Source organism: Rhinichthys klamathensis, unplaced genomic scaffold (assembly GCF_029890125.1).
Source record: "Rhinichthys klamathensis goyatoka isolate OS25496 unplaced genomic scaffold, OSU_Roscu_1.1 h1tg001078l_1, whole genome shotgun sequence".
NCBI lineage: Eukaryota > Metazoa > Chordata > Actinopteri > Cypriniformes > Leuciscidae > Rhinichthys > Rhinichthys klamathensis.
Genome location: NW_026607333.1, coordinates 60,814 through 83,411, shown reverse-complemented (window position 1 = coordinate 83,411; position 22,598 = coordinate 60,814). Strand labels below are relative to the sequence as shown.

The 22,598-nt window shown below is 37.9% G+C and overlaps 1 protein-coding gene across 3 annotated transcripts in view; it reads left to right on the top strand.

Annotated features, from left to right (window-relative positions):
• ipo13b (importin 13b) overlaps positions 1-22,598 on the top strand; it is a 49,352-nt gene that overhangs the window by 7,622 nt on the left and 19,132 nt on the right. For all 3 annotated transcript variants that reach the window (XR_008806457.1, XM_056244750.1, XM_056244751.1), the window contains exons 2-5: positions 1,801-1,926; positions 4,021-4,631; positions 17,512-17,652; positions 18,881-19,022. Coding sequence is in view for 2 of the 3 variants with exons in the window: in XM_056244750.1 (XP_056100725.1) it covers positions 1,801-1,926; positions 4,021-4,631; positions 17,512-17,652; positions 18,881-19,022 (1,020 nt within the window). In the remaining variant the exon portion in view is untranslated. The remainder of the gene's footprint in view (positions 1-1,800; positions 1,927-4,020; positions 4,632-17,511; positions 17,653-18,880; positions 19,023-22,598) is intronic.

Sequence of the window (22,598 nt, the reverse complement as noted above, 5' to 3'; positions counted from 1 at the left end):
CACATTTGTACTCATGCTGATATTTGGAGAAAAAATGGCACTCTTCGTGTGATATTGATATCAAATTATATAAATATAAAAGACATAGAGGTATTTTTACCTCCTTATCTTGACTATTGGGGGCTTTCTAAATGCACTTTAATTGACTAAATCACACATTGAAAGCATGCGCACTAGTCTAACCTAGACTACATCACGTAGTGCATACACTCTCTCTAGGTGTGTTTTTGTAAAGTGAGGGACATACACTTGATAATGTCAGATTGCACATCGTTAAAACAACAATCACAATATTATTGTAGACGATATATCACACACCCCTACGGCCAAGGTCAGGAATTTAATTAAATAATACATTAAATGTCATGTCATAAACCCCTATAGCACTTGGAATATACGACACGTGTCGCATGGGATCTTTCTGAGATACTTTTGCTTCTTTTTTAGAAAGCTTGATGCTGGCCAGAATGGGGAGCAGAATTTATACTGATAGTACAAATGCATACAATGCCTGTAGCGCAGCTCATAGAGCCAGATTAAACGAATGATTAATAGATGTCTGGGTAAAATGGATCTTACAGAATGAGTGAGTCATCGCGCACACACACACACATAGGCAAGATCGAATGCGGTAACCATGTCAATGGACCAAAGTCATTCAGCACTGATCTTTAAGAATGAGTTTGTGCAGAATGGATGGTTGCCATAGAAACATTTCAAAAGATGTAGCCATGTGCTTGAATATCCATTTGTACCATATTTATTTTTAACCATTTTAGCATCTCCAGCTAATAGCACTCACTCAAATCTCGATTGCACACAGTTGGTATCATCATGTCACCAGGTTTACTCTGACAGATGGCTGTTTCTCATGGGGTTTCTAATGTACTGTGACACACACACACACACACACACACACACACACACACACACACACACACACACACACACACACGCGTCTAATTCCTCTCTGATCGTATTTGATGTTTATATTTTATGATATTAGTATTTAGACCAAATCATAAAAATAGGTACACCAGCACCTTAACAGTGTAGTGATATCTATGTTTTTGCTGAATATATCAAGATCAGTAAGATGTATATTTTTTTTTTACAGCAAGGATGCTTTAAATTGATCAAAAGTAGCAGTTGAAACATTTATAATGAAATAAATGCTGTTCTTTTGAACTTTCTATCAATCAAAGAATCTTCATGTGTCATGATTTCCTCAAAAATATTTCTGAAAGAAATCAAAAAAATTCAGCTTTGCATCACAGGAATAAATTACATTTTAAAATATATTCAAATAGAAAACAGTTTTTTATATTTTGTAATAATATTTCACAATATTACTGTTTTTACTGTATTTTTGATCAAATAAAATACAGCCTTGGTGAGCAGAAGAGAGAAACATCTTACCGACCACAAACGTTTTTTTAAACGGTAGTGTGTATATATACTGACTAGTTAATTTTGAAACAATATTTTTGTGATGAACACCAGAAGCTTCAATAAATTCCTGTTATTTTTGAATGAATATGCCATTATTCGCTGTGTTATTTGCCCTCCCACCATATTAAAGCTTTACTTGCAGAAATGAAGGCACATGCATCAGCAGTTGTGAGACCCGTAGATTCACTTTAAGAGCACACACTTTCATATACACGTCTGCTAAACTGCCTCGCAGGAACCCTGGGGTTAATAAAGCATTATTAGATTGTATCCATGTGCTCCATAATGGCCAGAGTGCAATGTATCACAGTCTAAAACTGTCTCTCTCTCTCTCTCCCTCTCTCCCAGGCTCTGCATCAGCTCTATTATGATCCTAACATTGAGAATAAGAATCTGGCTCAGAAATGGCTGATGCAGGCTCAAGTGTCTCCTCAGGCCTGGCAGTTCTGTTGGGTTTTACTGAGACCAGAGAAGGTAAGAACATCCCGTTCTCTTTGTTGCACTGTCATTCCCTCTTTTTCCATGTGTGCTTGTCCTTTATACCCAAGTCAAATGGGTTGGGAATGCTGTTTCACAATGACTTTGACTATTTCTGGCAGTTGCATTGCAGCAGCTGCCGTTGCATCAACTAAACTACACATCTCAACCTCAGTTTACTATTTCATTTGGTTTCATTTGACAAAATTGAGTTATATTTCATCCCAAAATTTACAAAAAAATAGGTAATTATGTTTTGCATAAAGAATTTTTACACATTGTGACTTTGCATCCCTTCGTAAATGCTTTGCCATTTAAACATCATTAATGGTTTATAATGAGAAGTGATCTTTTTTTGTATCACAGTAATGAAAATGGAGGGGCCAAAAATGTGTTTAATTGTCATGAAAATAACATCATAATGCGACAGTATTAATCATCCTAAAATGAAAAATAGGCTAAAATACATGCAAAATACATTTTCTTTTGATTTCTTAATGAAATCATGTTCAACAATGAGTAAATGTAAAGGACTATTTAAACTGAAGATATTAAATGAATACGAAAAGGACTCGAGGTGATAGTATTGTATACAGGTTCCTTGGTTTACTACATATTTAGTTTAGTATGTTGTTATTATTTGATTTGCTATAGATAGATGGAAATGAATGAGAAGCATCAATTTGTTTTGTATTTAATTAAAAGATAAAGATAGAGATAGGGGATAGGACCTGAAAAGTTTGTTATGAACTTCTTCCTACTCCTTTTTGAACATGGGAAATTCTAATTTGAATTACTTACAATAATTTTGGAAGATTGTGCTGAGAAGTACATGCTTTTATATAGTTGTTATTTTAATTTGATAAATGTATGCATGTCTGTGTATAAATATACTTTTTATTTTCTTACATGTTCAAAATAAATAAAATAATGTGATTTCTGAGTGAAATATGACCCAGGATTCATGATATTCAAACAAAAAAGGTTCTTTCATGTTTACTCCCTAACATGATTTCTGTATTTAATTTTACCTTAAGTTTTTTTGAGGATGAGGCCATGTCACCCCTGTAAAGGTCAAAGGTCACACAACCTCTAAAGGTTACATGTTTATCTGTTGAATTTAGGTAGCTTCAAGTGACATTCGTTTTCTCCTACCTTTACACAGTTATTTAGCTTTATTTTTTTATTTTAATGTATGAAATTGAATCATTCATTTAAGAGATTCATTCAAAAACGCAGATTTTTTCAAATAATTAATTCAAATTAAACATTTTGAACCGACTGCAGCAATTAACATTTTGTCAGAACCTCTAGTAAATTACATGTTATTTTGTCTCGTCTGTTCAGAATTGTGGGAGAATCGATATTTTTATTTGAAACAATTTATCAATTTTCAATTTATTCTGAATCGTGCAGCTCTAGTGTCCGTTCAAAGAATTGAGTTGTCTATTGTCTCTTTTTGCACTTGAATGGTTTAAAATCATTTGAGTTTTTAAATTGGCAAGACTTAGAAACACGTGCAAATGATGAACTTTAACTCTATGTGATGGTTAAACTTAACAATTACTCTTTACACATGCGTGGCGAACCGTGGGGCCGGTCTGTACGGATCATTGACGATCCATTACACCTCTTACATATACACACACAGTGGAACAAAAGGTTGTTTTTGAAATGAAAATAAGCCAAAATTTGGCTTGTGGCACACCTTTTGTTCTTGAATTTGTATAATAGTATTTACTTGTCTTTAATAATGCTTGAAATCTATATTAGTTAGGCTTATATTAGTTTTTCTATGCTATTTAAAAAAAAAAGTGCTCCTGATATTCAGCTACAATTAAATGTTTCGCAATAAGACTAAATGTGAATGATATCTAAGTTTTTTTTGTTTGTTGTTTTTTTACCTTTTTGGAATTGAAATTAGGAATCGATAAGAATCGGAATCATACCCAACCCTACTGATCATCCCAAACTTTGTGCCGACTAATGATGCAAGAAGACTTTATGTGCACATTTCATCTGATTTCTTCTTCAAGGAGTCTATAAAAAAAAAAAACACAATAAAAAACTGCATATCTTCCTTCTCCGCAGGTTCCAGAGATCCAATACTTTGGCGCCAGCGCCCTTCATACCAAGATCTCCCGCTACTGGGGCGACATCCCCGCCGAGCAGTACGACTCGCTCAAAACACAGCTGTTTTCTCAGATCGCTCGCTTCGCCTCCGGCTCGAAGATCGTCCTTACCCGCCTGTGTGTGGCTCTAGCGTCCCTCGCCCTCAACATGATGCCCGAGGCGTGGCCGGGGGCCGTGACGGAAATGGTGCGCATGTTTCAGGAAGAAGGAGGCGAGGTGGACGGGCGCGCGCGCTGCTTGGCCCTGTTGGAGCTCCTCACGGTCCTCCCGGAGGAGTTTCAGACCAGCCGGCTGCCGCAGTACCGTAAGGGTCAGGTGAGGGGCGCTCTGGGCCGCGAGTGGGTGGCCGTTTACCCGCTCCTGCAGCAGCTGTTACGGCAGCCGGACTCGCCTCCGCTGGTCAAAGCCCGCGTGCTCAAGTGTCTGTCGAGCTGGGTTCTGCTGGACGTTCCTCTGAACGAGAGCGAGGGATTGGTCGAGGCCAGCTTCACGGCGCTGGCGGATCCGGAGCTGTTCGATACGGCTGTGGAGGCCATCGTCAACACCATCTCACAGCCCGACTCACAGAGGTTAGTCTTCATCACTGCACTACTCAGATCAAACACATGCAGGAAAGCAATGAAGTGAGAGAAGTGTGATGGTAGTGTGAGCTGTACAGAATTATACAAAACCAGTTGTGGAACTTTATAGACCTTGTGTAGCCCCACCCCTTTTCAGCGCTGCGCTCGTTGTCTTTTCTCTTCTGGTCTGTATTTTCACAGCCTATTTATGAATGAACGGTTCGTTTTAAAATCTTCCCGGTCTACTGACATTTGTTAAGACATCTGCTTTAAACATTACAATCCTCATGATAACTTTTGTTAGCTTTACATTAAGTAAATCCACTTCAAAAGCTAATTACTCCTGGACAGCAATACTATAGAGATATACAGAGCGACCGCAAAAACGGAAGTTGAATGGCGGCGCCCTTGTTTCTCTGGTGCATAAAGTCTATAGAAACATAAGAAACATGAAACAGCAAACCGGGAAGTGTACAAAGTCAATGTTTTGCACACCTAGCGATGGCTGGTGAATTGAGAATTTTTTGTTGCCATTAATATCTTTTGCATTATTTATAATGAACCTGTCAAAGAAATTGCTGGACTCATTATTTCACCCCAAAATCAAGATAAATAAAAAAGAATATATTGCTTGAAGAAAATTAATTTTTGCATTTGCATTTAGGATTGCATTCATGGCAATTAAGCACATCCCCCCCAATTCTTATATATATTTGTGCGACCTATAATCCAAGCTGACAATAAATACTCTATTTATTATCAGTTAATTTATTAAAATGTTTAAAATGATAATTTATTTAAAATATTATAATTAATACAGTTAATGTATTACAGGAATTATTTTATTACAGTTATGCAAATCTAATGAGCATCACCAAGGGGAAGTAAACAGTCCGGACTAATGAGAATTTGTCAAGTTTATTTTCTTTTTAGCCACTTGCATGAAACAAAATGTTGTTTAAAACATTTTGGGGGAAATCCTTAATTACAATATTATCGCAATACTTTAAGTTAAAATAAAGAAACGTTTTTAAAATGATTATTACTTATTAAGACCTATAGTAAAAATGTAACACAAATGTACTGTTGATTAAAATGCTAAATGGGGTGGACTTAAATGGGCTTGGATGTGGTCATGGTCCCCAATGCACAGGGCAATGGTGACACCAGAATAGAAATATTCATGATTCTGAAGCTGAATATATAGAATTATGTTAGACACATATGCTTGCACTCTCCCTGACTACATATATTTAAAATAATGTAGGCCCTTTTTACTGGTAAAATCAAACATTTGACATTATGAGGACCCGCAAATATTCCCCCATGGCATTATTATACATTATATTCAACATTAAATATAGTAGTTTAATGTATTAAAGGGATAGTTCACTTTGAAATAAATTTTTGGTATGTTTTAGCTTACCTCAAGGGCATCCAAGATGTAGGTGTCTTTGTTTCCGCAGTAGTTTCAATTTTGATATTTTTAGGTCAAACCGTTCTTGTCTGTCAGTCATATAATGCAGGTCTATGGTCACCACCTCAAAGAGCATGCACAGAGAAGTCCAAATTAAACATGATTTAATGACTCGGCGCTTTCCGGCGCTTGCGCAGACCGAAGCGCCCGCGCCCTCAGATCACTTGGACGTGGCTGTGGTTACAACAAGAGGTAAAACGATATAAATACTGTTTGTTTTCTCACACAAACCGCTCGTTTCGTGTCTTAGGCCATCAATGTGTACTTACATTTACGAGTCATTAAATCATGTTTAATTTGGACTTCTCTGTGCATGCTCTTTGAGGTGGTGACCATAGACCTGCATTATATGACTGACAGACAAGAACGGTTTGACCTAAAAATATCAAAATTGAAACTACTGCGGAAACAAAGACACCTACATCTTGGATGCCCTTGAGGTAAGCTAAAACATACCAAAAATTAATTTCAAAGTGAACTATCCCTTTAATGCCACTGAAACTCTCTTCAATGCAGCCATTCGTTGGATCGCTTACACAGACTTTCCCGGTGCTCGCTATGTCCTGTCTCTGCCTCTATTAACGCAACTTAAGTGATAAGAATAGACCATCTTAAATTCTTTGAATCATCATACTACAAAAATTAAAAATGCAATATGGTGATTTAAATGATGTTTGTGCTTTCACTTTGAGGAGTGCCGCTCCAGTGCGAATGCGTTTCAGATCAGAGTCAATCCCCGATCGTGTCGCTTCATAAGACTTGAATTAACCGCTCAATAGATTTTTTTTTTCATTTTATGACCTTTTTTGGATCATTTGAGTTTTAGGGGAATGAACTTTTAATAGAGGGACAGAAATCACTCAGGTATCATAAAAAGTTTGGAAGTTAAACGAAATCCTTAAGGCCGGGACACACCAAAATTTGAGTAACTCTCAATCCAGTGTCAGACTATTGTTCTTGCATTGTGATTTACATCATAATTGCATTATTAATAATCGCACCAGCCTTTTTCTTTTTTTGCAAAGAGCAAAGTATTTTTACATTTGAGTTATTAGTAGCTATTGTTATTGTTTATGTATATATATATATACACATACATACTTTAATAAGTATATATAGATATACACTTCAGCTTCTTTAGGAATATCAGTGAATGCTAAAATGTGTACAACGTGATAGTAAGCGGTCTGAATGAGAACAAACACAGGTGTGAGAGAGAGAGATTGGGCAGAAGAGAGACAGAAACAAAGGCGAATTGAAACAGTCACATCAGAGGAGAAGGGGGGGGGGGGGGGGGTGGCGGCGGCAGGTTTATTTCAAGGATGGCTGGCGTTTCCATGGAGACAGAGCGAGCGAGCGATGTCTTACGCTCTGGTTGGTACAGACTCGACGGGATCCCACCCCTTCCCCCCTCAGAGAAAGCAAGAGCCAGCGGATGCTGAGGACGGGCCTTTAGAGGTGAAAGCTTCCTTGATTGTGGAAAGCTGGTGGTACGAGGTTAATGTGCTTCTGCCCTGATGGAGACAGACAGTTGTTCACCGCTCAAGCACTTGAGTCTAATGCTGTGGTTTAATAGTTTCTACAGGTGTCTCACACACGGTTACGGCTGAGTTCACTTCACAGTGCACGAGGGATCTGATTAGGACAGGTGACCTTTACAGGGAGGTTTGGGTTTTTCATGGAAAGTTTGTGCAGAAGGGCTGATTGGAAGCATAGATTTTTTTGGATTGGATTTTTATTTGTTGTATTTCATTTTATTTTGAGGGATTATATTTTTTTGTTTTATTTTAAATTTAAATTTGCAATGTATTATTGATCAACACTTGCTGTTCTAGAACTCATGAAGTCCACAATGACCTTTTTTGCTGCAGTAATAACAAAAACAAAAGAGCAATTTACCGTAATTCCTCAAATAAAGACCGGTATTCAAATAAACGCCGGGCCTCTGATAGTGGCCGGGGGCGTGGTCAACGCGGACAAATAAAGGCCGGTCTCAAATTAAGGCCGGGGAAAAAATAGTGTGAATAGGTACACTTTAAATGAGTGTACACTCAAAGACGGACGCGCTCAGCGCTTGTCATATATCACAACTATTCAGTGTTTTTAACCACATGTTTATTTTAGGTTTCAGACATTTAAATAGATATGATTTATAGCAAAACAATAAATTTATAGTTTGTAAAATACACAATGGTGTCTATGGAAGCAGCAATAACAATCCATTCAAATATATTTGGCGACGTGTTTTATTCATGTCAGATACACAGTGTAAGTAACTATAAAGTTTACTCTATTCTTCTCCCAGTTCACCGGCCACTTACTTTCATGTATTTCGGGAGAAACTGAAGAATTCACGCGCTGTAACTTAACAAATACAACAGGAATCTCCGAACTGCGGTGCCCATCTCACGTTACAGATCAAGATCATTTATAAAGGGTTTTAAACGACAAAACAAACTCACTTACACGGATTTGAGAGTCAGAATAGAAGATAGTTGATGACATGGTAAGCAAGTTTGTTAATATTTAGAAATAAAAGCGCTACATCTGTCATACAGCGCTATTTTGGCTGTGGTGAACACGTGCCAAGCATGACGCGTCACCATGGAAACTTGGCTGGCGGGCGGGCGGGGATCGCGAATTAGAAATAAAGGCCTGCCTCTAATAAAAGCCTGCTTCAAATAAAAGCCGGCTACCATCTGCAGTTCAGGTAAATAAAGGCCCCGGCCTTTATTTGAGGAATTACGGTAAATTGAATTTAATGTAATTCCACCTTTAGATTGTTTATTTATATATATATGTGTGTATATGGAATTGGTGATTATAAAATCAAATATATTAATAATATTAATCAAATACAATATTGACAAGAGAAAAATGCCAGCTGCTTTTGGCTGAATAACTTCATAGTTTTAATAAGCCTTCTGAAACCGAACATTAACACAGAGTTATGCATATTAAGAATCCCTTTGGCTCATTTGAATTACATACATAATTAAACTGTGAATGAATTCCAAATCAATCAAACTGACCGCATTGAATAAATATTGATTAGTATTATTTAGAGCTGCAAAAATCTAGATAAATTGAGAATCAGGTATTTATATATATATATATATATATATATATATATATATATATATATATATATATATACATATATATATATATAGAGAGAGAGAGAGAGAGAGAGAGAGATCACGATTCTCCCTCAATTCTGAACAAACAACTAAACAAAATAACATTAATTAAATATTAATTGCTGCAGTGTTTTTAAAAACATATATATTAGTTTGAATTTTTTTTTTTTTTAAATCGGTTAAAATGAATGATTCATAAATACTTAAATTGTTTCATTACTGGACTTCGTTTTTAACAAATCTTTTGAATTAATGATTCAATGACATAAACATTTTAAGTCACGTGTCGCCACCTACTGGCGTAACCATGTAATCGATACAATCATTATTTGAAGCGCCAAGTTACTTTCAAAAGGTAATGTTCTCAGTGTTTATATCCGAATTCCGAACTATAAACTTTTATCCCGGTACTTGTAACAGAAATAATGATGCTGTGTGGTAGAAAACACTGTGAAGCTTTCATAACTAAACATGACAACTGCTCTCTCTGGGTCAGCGGCAGTGCCAACGCGATTTGAATGTCTGGATATAATTTTGTCAAAGGTTTAATAGACACAGGCGAATTGTTGTCATTTAGGAATAAGATCGCATGGGTGTTTGAAATTTTAACAATTAATTGTGCAGCTCTAGTATTATTAATGTATCATTTTGTAAATGCATTATTCGTTTTAACAATTAAAATTTCCCATTAAATGAGCTAGATAAGACTCCTCCCTCAGGCCGTGTTTGACACCCCTGTTGTTGACAGACAGTTGATTTGATGAGTAAACACATGGACAGCTAGCGTGCGAGTTTTTACTCTCAGCTGTCATATTTTTATCTGTTGCTGAACGTGTGAAGTGTGTGGTCCACTCGCAACCACTCAAATCTCTTTGTGTGGTGCTTTGTGTTCAGTATGGCAAGCGTGTCACTTGCTCTTAAAGGATTCATCAATGATTCTGCATTGATTTTTGTTATTCATTTCACCTTTGTCCTTTTCTCCATCATGCCTGGTGCCTCGTCCTCTCTCTCGTTATCCTCTGTCTTCATCACCTCATCGCCTCCTCTCACTGTTTAAACACATTACAATCAAGCCTCTCGGGAGGATGCCATTGGACCAAATGCATCCTGTTGCCAGGCAACTCATTTCATCTGTCTCCTGGTGTTTGAGGGTAATTGCACAGAGAGGCAGAGGGGAGCGTCTGTGTCCGTAGAAACACAGTGAGATGGCAGAATTCAAACAACGATAGAGAATTAGAGGTGAAAATAAGTCTGTGCTCTGATAAATCAAACTCAAATTGGTCATTCTGAGAGACATGAAAGCACACACACACACACACAGAGAGAGGAGAAACTCTGAGCCTGAAATTAATGTTGTACTTATGCCGCATAATGTCATCCAAGGTTATTATTGTTAACTTATACGTCGAAGCTGTTGAATGCTTGAATCTGATTGGTTGACGGTGTGCGATTATTTTGAGGGAAACGCACGGCTAAAGTAGTTCCAGGTCTCGACCGCATTACAGTTCCATATCACTTCGCCAAATGATTTCAGTGATTTCAAAGGTCCTTACACCCGACAACAGCAAAAGAACCAAAACCCACAACGACACTAACCAAGCAAATAAATATAGTAAACAATAGGATAAAAACGACAAATTATGTCCATGTTTTTTGCCACAAAATTAAATTTTATTATGAATGGAAGCACATATTCTTTTTCTCCTGCTCAAACGCACACACCTACGTCCAGTACGGACACACACTTGCACAGAAACGTATTGTCAGCGCTGCTCTGACGATTTTGTCAGTAAAATAGTTTAACACCTTAAAGGGTTAGTTCACCCCAAAATGAAAGTTCTGTCAGTAATTACTCACCCTCATGTTGTTCAACCCCGTAAGACTTTCGTTCATCTTCGGAACACAAATTAAGATATTTTTGATTAAATCTGAGAGCTGGATCACTCCACTCGAAACTTGCCGGCCGAGAAAAGTTAAAGACATCGTTAAAATAGTCCGAGTGACTACAGTGGCTCAATCTTAAGTTTATCAAGCGACGAGAATACTTTTTGTGCGCAAAAAACAAACAAAACGACTTTATTCAACTATTCATTTCCTTCTCTGTGGGCCTCGAGATTTCACGTAGTGTAACAGAGCAATGTTTCTAGGTTGTACGTCACACGCATCACAAACATTACCAGCGTCGGCCAATAGTGAGCCTACGTGTGACGTACAACGCCCACAGAGAAGGAAATGAATAGTTGAAATAAAGTAATTATTTTTGTTTGTTTTTGCGCACAAAATTGAGCCACTGAGTCACTTGGACTATTTTAACGATGTCTTTAATAACTTTTCGAGGCCGGCAAGTTCAATCCCTGAAGAAGCCTATGGACTAGTATGGAGGAGTGATCCAGCTCTCAGATTTCATCAAAAATATCTTAATTCGTGTTCCGAAGATGAACGAAAGTCTTACGGGGATGGAACAACATGAGGGAGAGTAATTACTGACAGAACTTTCATTTTGGGGTGAACTAACCCTTTAAAAGCTATAAGACATTTCTCACTAGCGTGGTAATAACAGCGCTGTTCTTGGAGCAGATAAACTTACAGTTTCACTATTATTAGAGACGCTGCAGCCGAACACTGTTGAGAGACGCACTGACTGAGGTAATTCATACACGCTTAATCAATCTCTCTCTCTCTCTCTCTCTCTCTCTCTCTCTCTCTCTCTCTCTCTCTCTCTCTCTCTCTCTCTCTCTCTCTCTCTCTCTCATAACTGCATTATTAACTGCTTTAGGGTACGCTCACATATCGCGTCTTTTGCGCGCTCAAGTTCGTTATTTCAAATGTAGGAGCGCGGTATGCGCGCTCATAATGGAAGCGACGCGGTCGCGGTGCGACGCGTTCGTTTTTTCCATGCGCGTCCGCGCCGCATCGAGATAAAAACTTCTCAACTTTTCAGAATGCCGCAAGCGGACCATAAGCGCACAATAGGTCACGTGACAAGAACCAACCGGAGCGCAACCGCCCTAGCGCTTTGGAAAAAGGAGAATGCGGCGCGCCCAGCGTTTTCTACGCGTTTTTAGCCGCTATATGTGAATCCGGCCTTAGTCTGGTAACAACGGCTCAAGCCTCCGTTACTAGCTCTAAAATTACGTTTTGGAATTAGCAACGAAGGCTCGGGATTCGATTCGTAAGAAATTAGTCCTACACACAAGAGCGTTTTAAGGACAAAACCCTGACAAAAAGTTTTTAAATACAAGATCTGAAGGATGTTTTGAGGTGTGTTAATAGTAGTATAAGCGGAATAATTTACTCTGGGCCATTGAATTATTGAAAAATAATGCACGCATCGTGGCCGTATTACCACTTCTAGTGTGCATTATTTTTCTAATAATTCAACAGCTCGTCGTCAATTATTCCTTACATACACTAGCAGTTTAAAGATATTCTGAAGTCATATAATGAAATTGAAATCGTCATTCACTGAATCTTGAACTGTGTATGAGAGCATAGATCAGATTTATCAGTGATAGTCACTCTTGGCCACTTGAATCCGGAGACATTTAAAAACTCTTCTTTTTCTCTGCGTTTTGGCCTTTCGTCCACATTAACGAGTTTTTGTCCAGCGAAAGCTAACCTTTTTGAAGACGCTCTTCCAAGTGGATACATTTGAAAACGACACGTTTTCCATTCATCCACTTTGAGTGCAACCTGGACACACCAGTCAGAGTTGGGATATTGTGCTAATAAAATGATCGTGAGCATGAGAATATTATTATGGATGGTCTCTGAGTATCGTCTCAGTACGCTTTTATGATGATATACGCATCAGTGTTGTTTTTGGCAGCCCTTTTAGTTTTAGTCTTAGTCTTTTGGACGAAAATGCTTTTTAGTTTTAGTCACATTTTAGTCACTTAAAAACTTGATAGTTTTAGTCGACGAAAACAAAAAAAGGTTTAAGTCAAGTTTTAGTCGCCGAAAACGCAAAAAGGTTTTAATCAAGTTTTAGTCAATTTTAGTAAAAAAAAAAAAAAAAATAGTCTTTAAAAAATAGAGAAAATAAAATGCGGCTGTGTCAAAATTGGTATCAAGTTCAAAATTAGAAAAGAAATAAAAGTGCCACTTTGCAATCTGTTAAAAAAAGAAAAGAATAGAAATCCATTTGGCAAGACAGGTCTATTTATCCCTGCATTAGTGGCTGCAATGAGCCTGTTTTGAATTGCACAATTTCTCAAAAGTCATGCTCAATGTTCAGCTGAGATCTGTACTTTGTTTTCAGTGAAACTGAAACAGCTGAAAAGCCCATCTCACAGAGTGGCAAAGGGAAGAAGAACGCACACAGCTCTCTGCCTTTAGCCTACTTAAAAGCGTGATATATATTTTTTTAAATAGATAAAATAGACATAACGTACTGTGTTTGATATGGGATTAAAATCATGGGTAGTGTATGGGCAGTGTATAAGATATAAACTAATGATTAATTACTTTAATATTCCTTTGTTCCGATCAGAGCATGTGAGCGGAGAGCGCATTTCTGAATATTCCTCGGCTCGCTCATTCAGCTCAGGGTCGCGCGCTCGACACATAATGGCCTGCTGGTTCGAGAATATGTGGAATAAGAACTGCCTCTGACTAAAGTTTTTATTCTAGTCGACTAGTAGTTGTTCATTTAAGCCATTAGTGGACAAATCGGCCCTTTATATTAATTTAATTACTTAAATAGGCTATACGGGATATTGAGCGTTATAGCCGCACTCGAGCGCACGACCGCACACATAAAGCTTGCCACAAAGAACCGGCAAAAGTAATGATTATGAATGTGTAAAAAAATTGCAAGGAGACATTTAATTGTTTATTAATAAACTGGTGTTTTCGGTGTCGCTGCAAAGATGAATTTGACGACGCGGACTCGCCATGAACGAATAAAGATAAAAAGGCATAAAACGGAAAATTTCCTCCCGTTTTGGAGGAGACCTGTCACTGCAGTGGGGCGCGCCCCACACTTTGAGAACCGCTGGATTATACTGAAACAGAAAGTATGTCCATAAATCATCTCATCGTTTCCGACCACCAAGCCCGTTTATTGGCTTCGCCGCCATGGTCCTTCGAAGATGTGTTGTGAGTGACTAGCCGCAGCCGCAGGTGTGTTGTTGTGTGGAATCTGGTGTGCGCGCGGCATGGGTACCCAAAACAATGATAGGAAGCGGCAGCATTGCTGATACTTTTTTAGCTCAAAACAGACAGATTTCACGCAAAATAGGCAGAAATGACATGCATTGCGAACGTCAGACTTATAGTCATTTTCGTTCCGTCTCGTCTTGTCAACGAAAACTCGAAAACGTCTCGTCATGTTTTAGTCACCTAGGCCATTTTTAGCAAGTCATCGTCGCGTTATTGTTATAAAAAAAGTGCGTCATTGAAATCATTTCGTTATCGTCATCGTTGACGAAAACAACATTGATACGCATGCGCAGTAAGATCATTTTAGCGTTTCAGAGGCTTCATTGTGGATGAGCAACTTTCGGAAAGTGCTTAAAAATGCAAGTGTGGACTGAGAACGTTTTGAAAGAAAAACACGTAGCCTTTGATTAGCCCAACGTTCACCATCTCAACACAAACAACAGGTGTGCTGTGACATATTCCTGATGGTGTTGAAAGCCCTTCTTGACCTTCACTGCAGTGTCATTGACATGATTATTTATTTATTTAGAGCCTATTCAAGTAAAAGCATCTTAAAACCCGAACTCATAAATAAATGCTCTCGCCAGAGCCACAGTCTCACCAGCCATAAGATCAATGAAGCCAGGAAGGACAGGGCAAACAAACACCGCACTTTAAACGGGCCACATTCTTCATCTAGGGATGGGTAATGACTAATTTACTAGCCATCCAACAACCAGCTAGTTTATTTTATTTAGATAGGATCCTTCAGAAATCATTCTAATATGCTGATGTGCTGCTCAAGAAACATTTCTGCTTATTATCAATGTTGAAAACAGCTGTGCTGCTTCATTTATTTAATTTTTTTGTTGACACCGTGATTCTTTGATGTATAGAAAGTAAAAAAAAACAGCATTTATTTAAAATGGAAATCTTTGTAACATTATAAATGGCCTTTTTTCATCAGTTTAATGCATCCTTGCAGAATAAAAGTATAAATTGCTCCAAAAAAAAAAATTCACTAGCATTTTCCAGCTTTTCATTGTTGAACCGAGTGCTGAATCTTTGACTTTGAAAAGATTCCAAGTTTCCATTGACTAGAAAAAGGCAAAGCCGCACACCATGAAATGACAAAATGCCAAGCGGGGGATATTTAATATATAATAAATTAATGGAAAGCATAATGCTTTAAAATGAGCAGATTTACACAATAAATAGATTGAAGTGTAATCATTACTTTCTGTACTTAATGAAATGTTGTGTTATTCATCTTAGATGATGTTTTAATTACTGTGCAATGTGTGCATCCTGTCATTGCCTCATCTGTGAAGGATGCGTGCAAAACTGCATTAGAATTTGGACAGGACATTGTGTCTCTGCGTGCAACATAAGGTTTCTGCCTGCCATTGGACCAGTTGGTTGCCTTTAAATGCTGCCAACATGGGTTTTGGAACAGAACTTGTGTTTGCATAGTACATCAGTATCTTATTTTCTTTTTAAATAAAGAGCAAGAAATATAATCTTATCCATGATATGAACCCTTTAAAAAAACATGAGATCCTTCAGTGATGTTTAGTGTCTGCTTGGCAGCCATTATTTTCCTTCAGCACTGCAGAAATGGGTTTATAATGAAGAAAACAAGACATATCGAATTGTGGAACATGTCTTTGGTATATCGTATTTATTATCATCACATTACATCACAACAATCTGTGTAATATCGTCAAACTTTGCACATTCTCAGAGAAATTTATCCTGTTTTGTCACCTGATCTTCAACACAAATGTTTTTGTTGATTTACAATCAGACTGCTGTGTAGGTTTAATGATTTATTTTATCTGTCATTTTTATTGTAGTTTTTGCTATAAATAAAACTAAACGGTTTGAGTGAGATATGTAAAAAAAAAAAAAAAAAAATCTGATTTTTGCCACAATCTGAGTAAAGCCTAATAGATGAGCGTTTAAGGGTGTGACGCTGAATATTTTAGTTTCATTAGGATGTTTGCCCTAATGAAGCGCTCTTTAATGCCACAGAGCCGTGATCTCTGATGTGTCTGTCGAGCGCTGAGCCTCAGACGAGCCAGTAATGAGCCGCCGTTCATACTTTCTCTCTGTCCATACCTCATTAACATTTCCACTTGTGTGTCCTTCCTGCTGTTGACACCAAAAGGAGGATGAGACGAGAGAGCGAGAGAGAGAGAGAGAGAGAGGGGGAAAGGACAGATTGTTCCAGAAGCGCTGAGATGGCAGCAGGGGTGAGGAACATGACAGAAGTTCATGTGGGAATGAGGTAACAGCTGTAGACAAATGAAGGAGAGCGTGATGATTTGAAGAGAAGAGAAACTGTACATTTTGCAGATGAGAGTTAATGTCGTCCATTGTGTTTTTGTCAAGAGAGCATTATGGGAATGTGTTTAGAAGTAAATTAGCCAAGCAAGTCATTCTAATGTACAGCATGAAATGGATATTTCACCCAAAAATTGCTTTCCTATTGCTTTCTGTCCCTCCATAAATAGCTTATGAAATCAATTGTTTTAAAATGGCATTGCAAAAGTATGGCAATGCTGACAGACATAATTATTGCAATACATATCGAATAACGGTGGAATCTAAAACTTGGCAAGGCTATTTACAGGCAAAGTAGTAACTGGTTTAGAGATTGGGATTGTTACCGACATAGATATTGTCAGTGGACAGCAAATCTGATGCTATGCAGCCATTGTCGATTTGTGTTTTATTACTGTCTCTTTCCCTTTTTGCTTGCAAACTCTTTTCAGTTCATGGTTCAGTTGTTGTTGCTCCAAGCTACAAGTTGTGGCCTGACCTTCTTCCATTTTTTACGGATATGACATATAAAGGGCAGTTGAATGATGAAAGTCTGCAGTTTCCTGAGAAATCCTTCTTGAGAGTTTATATTTGTATAAAATATAAATATAATTAATCATAGGCTTATCATAGCGCTTCCAAAAACACGGTTTGGAAGATGGTTTTATGATGTACTGATGTGCTCCTTTTTCTTTTTTTCTTTTCTTTCAAACAGAAAAAGTTACCTGTGATGCTAATGTGTTGCTAATATGGTTTCATGTCGAGTCCTGAGCATTGTCGTGTGGATTGTGTCCGTGTGTTTCAGGTACGTGAACACTCTCCTGAAGTTGGTGCCGCAGGTGCTACAGTTACAGGAACAGTTACGAGACGCCGTACAGAATGGAGACATGGAGACGTCACATGGCATCTGTCGAATCGCCGTCTCTCTGGGAGAGAATCATTCAAGGTACAAATACACACAATAGGTGAAGAAAATGTCATTTGAGCACCATTAGAAAAGGTGAAACATTCTCTAAAACAAATTTATAGGGCTGTTCATTTATTGTGTTAATTGGATGTTATTAATTATAAAATAATTGACCTGTATAAACCTGAATAAAAATCTTTTCTAACATTATAAATGTCTTTATTGTCAATTAATTTAATGCACCCCTGCTGAATAAAAGTAAAAAAAGAAAAAGATCTTACTGTCCACTAAAATATAATGTATATAATCTGGGGTTGACATTAACTTTTTTGCTCACCAGCCACTGTGGCTAGTGGTTTTCCAAAGTAATTAGCCACTCAGCATTTTCACTGGCCACAATTTTGACATCGATACCATAAGGGAAAACTGCCATATAGATATTATTATTTGGCAGCATGTATATTAGGCTGCTGTCACTTTAAGACCTGATATACAGACGACCCGTTATACTATTACATGTTTTCTTTCTCAACTGTTTACGTTCACTTAAAACAGATACTTAAAACTGACTGTGTTTATGTGAATACTCACCAAGAATGGCGTTTTGACATTATTTTGTGTATTTGACTGTTTAAGCACAATATGCAGTGAAAAACAACTCAATTTAGTACTGAGATGTGGCTTTATGTGCCGCACTTTGGGTGCGAGTACAAAATCTGCGGGAATGAGTAACATTATGCGCAATACACTCAATCCCATGCCGAAATTCAAGCCATGTAACACCAAGAACATTCATCTGGAGCAAATGAACCAAGTGAGTGAGGGGAGGCGGGTTTGTGCGTTAACTCGCTGTCGGAGAGATGAAGAGAGAGGGAAAGAGCAGCTGGTATCTGTGTATCTGTGGAAAATGAGTATTGGAAGCGTTTCAGGTACTTCAGTATCGATGTGTATCGAAAAATCAATTTGTTTGTCAACACTACATTGCACTGTTTATTATTTCAGATGTCTTTTTAAAAGACTACAATTGAAAAATATAAAATATATATATTATATATAAAATTCAACCTGCCAAAGTGGCTATTAGGAGTGACTGTGTTACACGCCACTGCTGAAATCAGTCAGTTAACGGTGTTAATGTCAAGCCCTGTATATAATATTGACTGATACTGGTATGGTCAGTATATATCGTGTATCCCTAATGATAAAGATTTTCCAGATATGAAGCAGTGCTGGTGTGATGAAGGTCTCTTCTCCTCTTTTCTATCAGAGCTCTGTTGGAGCAGGTGGAGCACTGGCAGAGTTTTTTGGCACTGGTGAACATGATCATGTTCTGCACAGGCATCCCCGGACACTACCCTGTCAACGAGACCACCAGCTCTCTCACACTCACCTTCTGGTACACACTACAGGTGAGCCTCACTGCGGTGATCTTAAAGGGTCATGAAACCCCCCTCTTTCAGCTCAAGTCTAGCTCACAATCTTTTTGAAAAATGCAACTTAAATGGGCGTGGATGGCTGTGAGAAGGGGTGTGGTATGGCCATCACTGTCATCGCCAGTATCCCATGCATATCGACTGTCACTAAAAGCAGTGGTAAAACGTGAGGAAATGCTAGATTTTTTTTATAGCTGGCAAAGTTAAAGTCTTATGAAATACGACACTTTATTATTGTCCTTTCAAAAGTAACTGAATGCCCTGCTATATTAGCCTACAGTAATCATAATTCTATTGAGAACATATTAATGTAGGCTACATTTATAATTATAATGTTATTATAAAATATATAGTTGTTTATATAGACACTATAAATACATATATTTGAAAATTATTAATTTTCCGCTTAAAAAAAAACGTTACGTGCATAGCTAGATCTACGCGCTCCCTGAACCCCCATAATAAAGATGGCTCTGTGGAGGTGGATGACGTCTCATTTTAGACACACACACACACACCTCTGAAGGGATAGAAAAGTCCTCGGGACTTGGTACCGCATCACTCGCAAGACGCAACCTGCATTGGTCGTCAACAAGGCGAAGTCCACCATTCTCCAATTCTCGAAGCTCTCTCGAGAAAAATGTTTGCGGCACACGCGTTTAGATGTGTCCGTGGTTGATGGAAAACCAACCGCCCAGAGCCAGAGTCTAGCCCGGGCAGCATCGCGGGGAAACATATTCAACCCAATTGGACTTTTGCACCACGAAAACAAACACTTGCGTGCGTCCCATGATTGCCTCTCTCATCTACTACGCGATATCACAGTTTGACATGTCACTGGAAAGATCCACGTGGTGTCATGAATAATTAAGAGACAGTGTCTTCTCATAGGATATGAAAACTCAGTCTCATTAATAATTATGAGACACCGATGAGTCATCAACGCACTCACAGTGCACTGCCACGTCACAGCCTGTGACGTGGACACGATGAAGATTTTAAACCCGGAAGACAAAAAAAGCGGAAAAAAACTCAAATTTAACCATTTTAACCCTGCTATTAAATCTAACTGATGCTAACATTGTCTTCAATGGTGTTCAACACATATACCTCTGATAAAATCTCAGAAAATTTGGTTTGGGGTTTCATGAACCTTTAAACCGACTGCGTATCTCTTCCTACAGTGTGCCTGTATCTGTACCTCAGTGGTGAGCAGGTGCACAGATTAATAAGTGCCTTTTTCCCTCTAATCCAACACTTGTTGATGATAAATGGATAGTCACATATTGTCCGAATTAAAGTCTTAAGGTCACACAGAAGCAGAATATAATGTCAGTTCAGGACTTGCTCCTGAAGTGTGAATGACTTTGACTTCAGTTACCTATGGATACTGACATTATTTAAAGGGGTCATATAATGCCATTTTTGTACAAGCTAGTATGATTCATTAGGGTCTAAATTAAAAGTTTGTAATATACTTTAATTACAAATTCTCATTAGTATTGTAAGAAAACACTTATTTTACCTGGTCAAAAACAGCTCTGTTTTCAGCACGCTGTTTCAGTGCATATGACTTTAAATGATCATGAGCTTTGCTCATCCCGCCCCTCTGTTCTGTGTCTATGTTTGTAACACAATAACCATAACGCGTTGTTCAGTATAAACGTGGGATTATGAATTATATTGAGAACATCATACATAGAAAACATGCCGTAATGTACCCTAAGTGTAAACCTTAGACGCATTCATTGTGAAGCGTGCAGCTAGCGATCTGCAAAGATTAATATAAATATTAATTTAAAGTTTAAAAAAACGTTACACTCACTTCCGTTCTTCTGGAGCAGCTGCAGGAACACGAATATCTGGTACTGATCCTTTTTTCATGAGCAGCTTCTTAGCAAAACCAGCTCATACTGACCCTCGTTTATAAAGCAGTCTAGTGAGAAATGATTCGCGCAAACATGAAAGCATTGACGTTGCTCGTGGGGAATATTCCCTTCGAAAACAAACTCAGCCACTGCGTCTTCAGCGGTTCGGATTTAGGAACATTAAAATGACTGTGTTTGTTATTACACCCAAGAACAGAACACCACAATCGCTTAGACGCCATTCTGCTCATAGACAGTGCTCCAGCAGATCAACAATGACCGCGCCGGTCCGCGCGGACTATGATTGACAGCTCGCTCACGAGCGAGGGCGGGTCTGTGTTGAAACGTTGCTGTCAATCAACAATCGTGGGAGGGGCTTCCGAGCGTGTGACGTCACAAGGTCGAACGGATTGATTTGAGGCAGGGGAAAACATATAAGGAGATTAAAACAAAAACACTGGATGGATTTTTATCATTATATGATGGCTGTGTACAGGCACTGCCAACACACATTTCAGTACAATCAACTTGTAAAAGTGCATGTACCATTATATGACCCCTTTAAGCCACTTCAGTCTGCTATTGTATGTACACAATTTTAGAGTCGCACCTGTTAGAAAACACACACTTCATTATTTTGTATTGTGTATTGTATTGTGTTGTCTGTCTGTACTAGTGTCTTTAGTGGAGGTGTATTGTTTGTTTGTGTGTAAATCTGCAGTAGTGATGGAGAGTGGCTGTTAGAGACATTTAACCGTCCTTCACACAGTATCTGTTCACCTGTGCTGTGTGTTTACTGCAGTGTGTGTCGTCATGTGTTGAATATTCAGGAATGTCCTTTTCCTGTGTCCTTGCCTGTCTTAACAGTCTGTATTGGCTGAATATTTTATGTCTATGTGTAAAGGCTTAAATCCAGTTGCAAAACTATTGGATTATGGATGTTCCATTCAGTTTCTCCATAGAGAAATAGAATATTAATCAATTTTAACACTGCTAATTTTTTCCACAGTGACCACCTAATTGCATGAAGCATTGCATATTATTATATTATTAAATAATATTATTTTATTTAGCTCCAGTATCCCAGCGACCCTACAAAAGACAAGTGGTTTGAATAATGGATGTATGGATGTTATTGTTTTATATAAAATAGTTATTATTTTATTTTTTGATTATATATTTTTTATTCTATGAAATATAATTAATTTTATAAAGTAATTATTATAATTAACACTAATATTAATTGGTTATCGTATTAGTTAAGGCCCCGATATACTCATGGCGAAGTTCTTTATCGTTCTTCGCTTAGGGGTCAAATTTGAAGTTTGAAACTTTTCATGAAAATGTAAAGTTTGAAGTTTGAAATGCGTGAGCAGCGATATACCGTTAACGAACATCCGACGCCACACACACTGCTGAGAGCGGCGTTTAGATGAATATATAAATATGTGCTGCTGCACATTTTCCTCTCAATAACAAAATAAACAACAAAATTGTGAAAACGACAAGCTTTTTTTTTTTTTTTTTAAAGCATAAGATAAGCATCTGATCTTAGCAACGTTTGCACGAGCTCTGCAATTCGGCACTCTAGTAAAGTCATGTTTACTTATATAGCACTTTATATAATAGATAGCTTAAAATCAAGCAGCTTTACCATATTAAACATGAAAAACAGTGGCAGTGT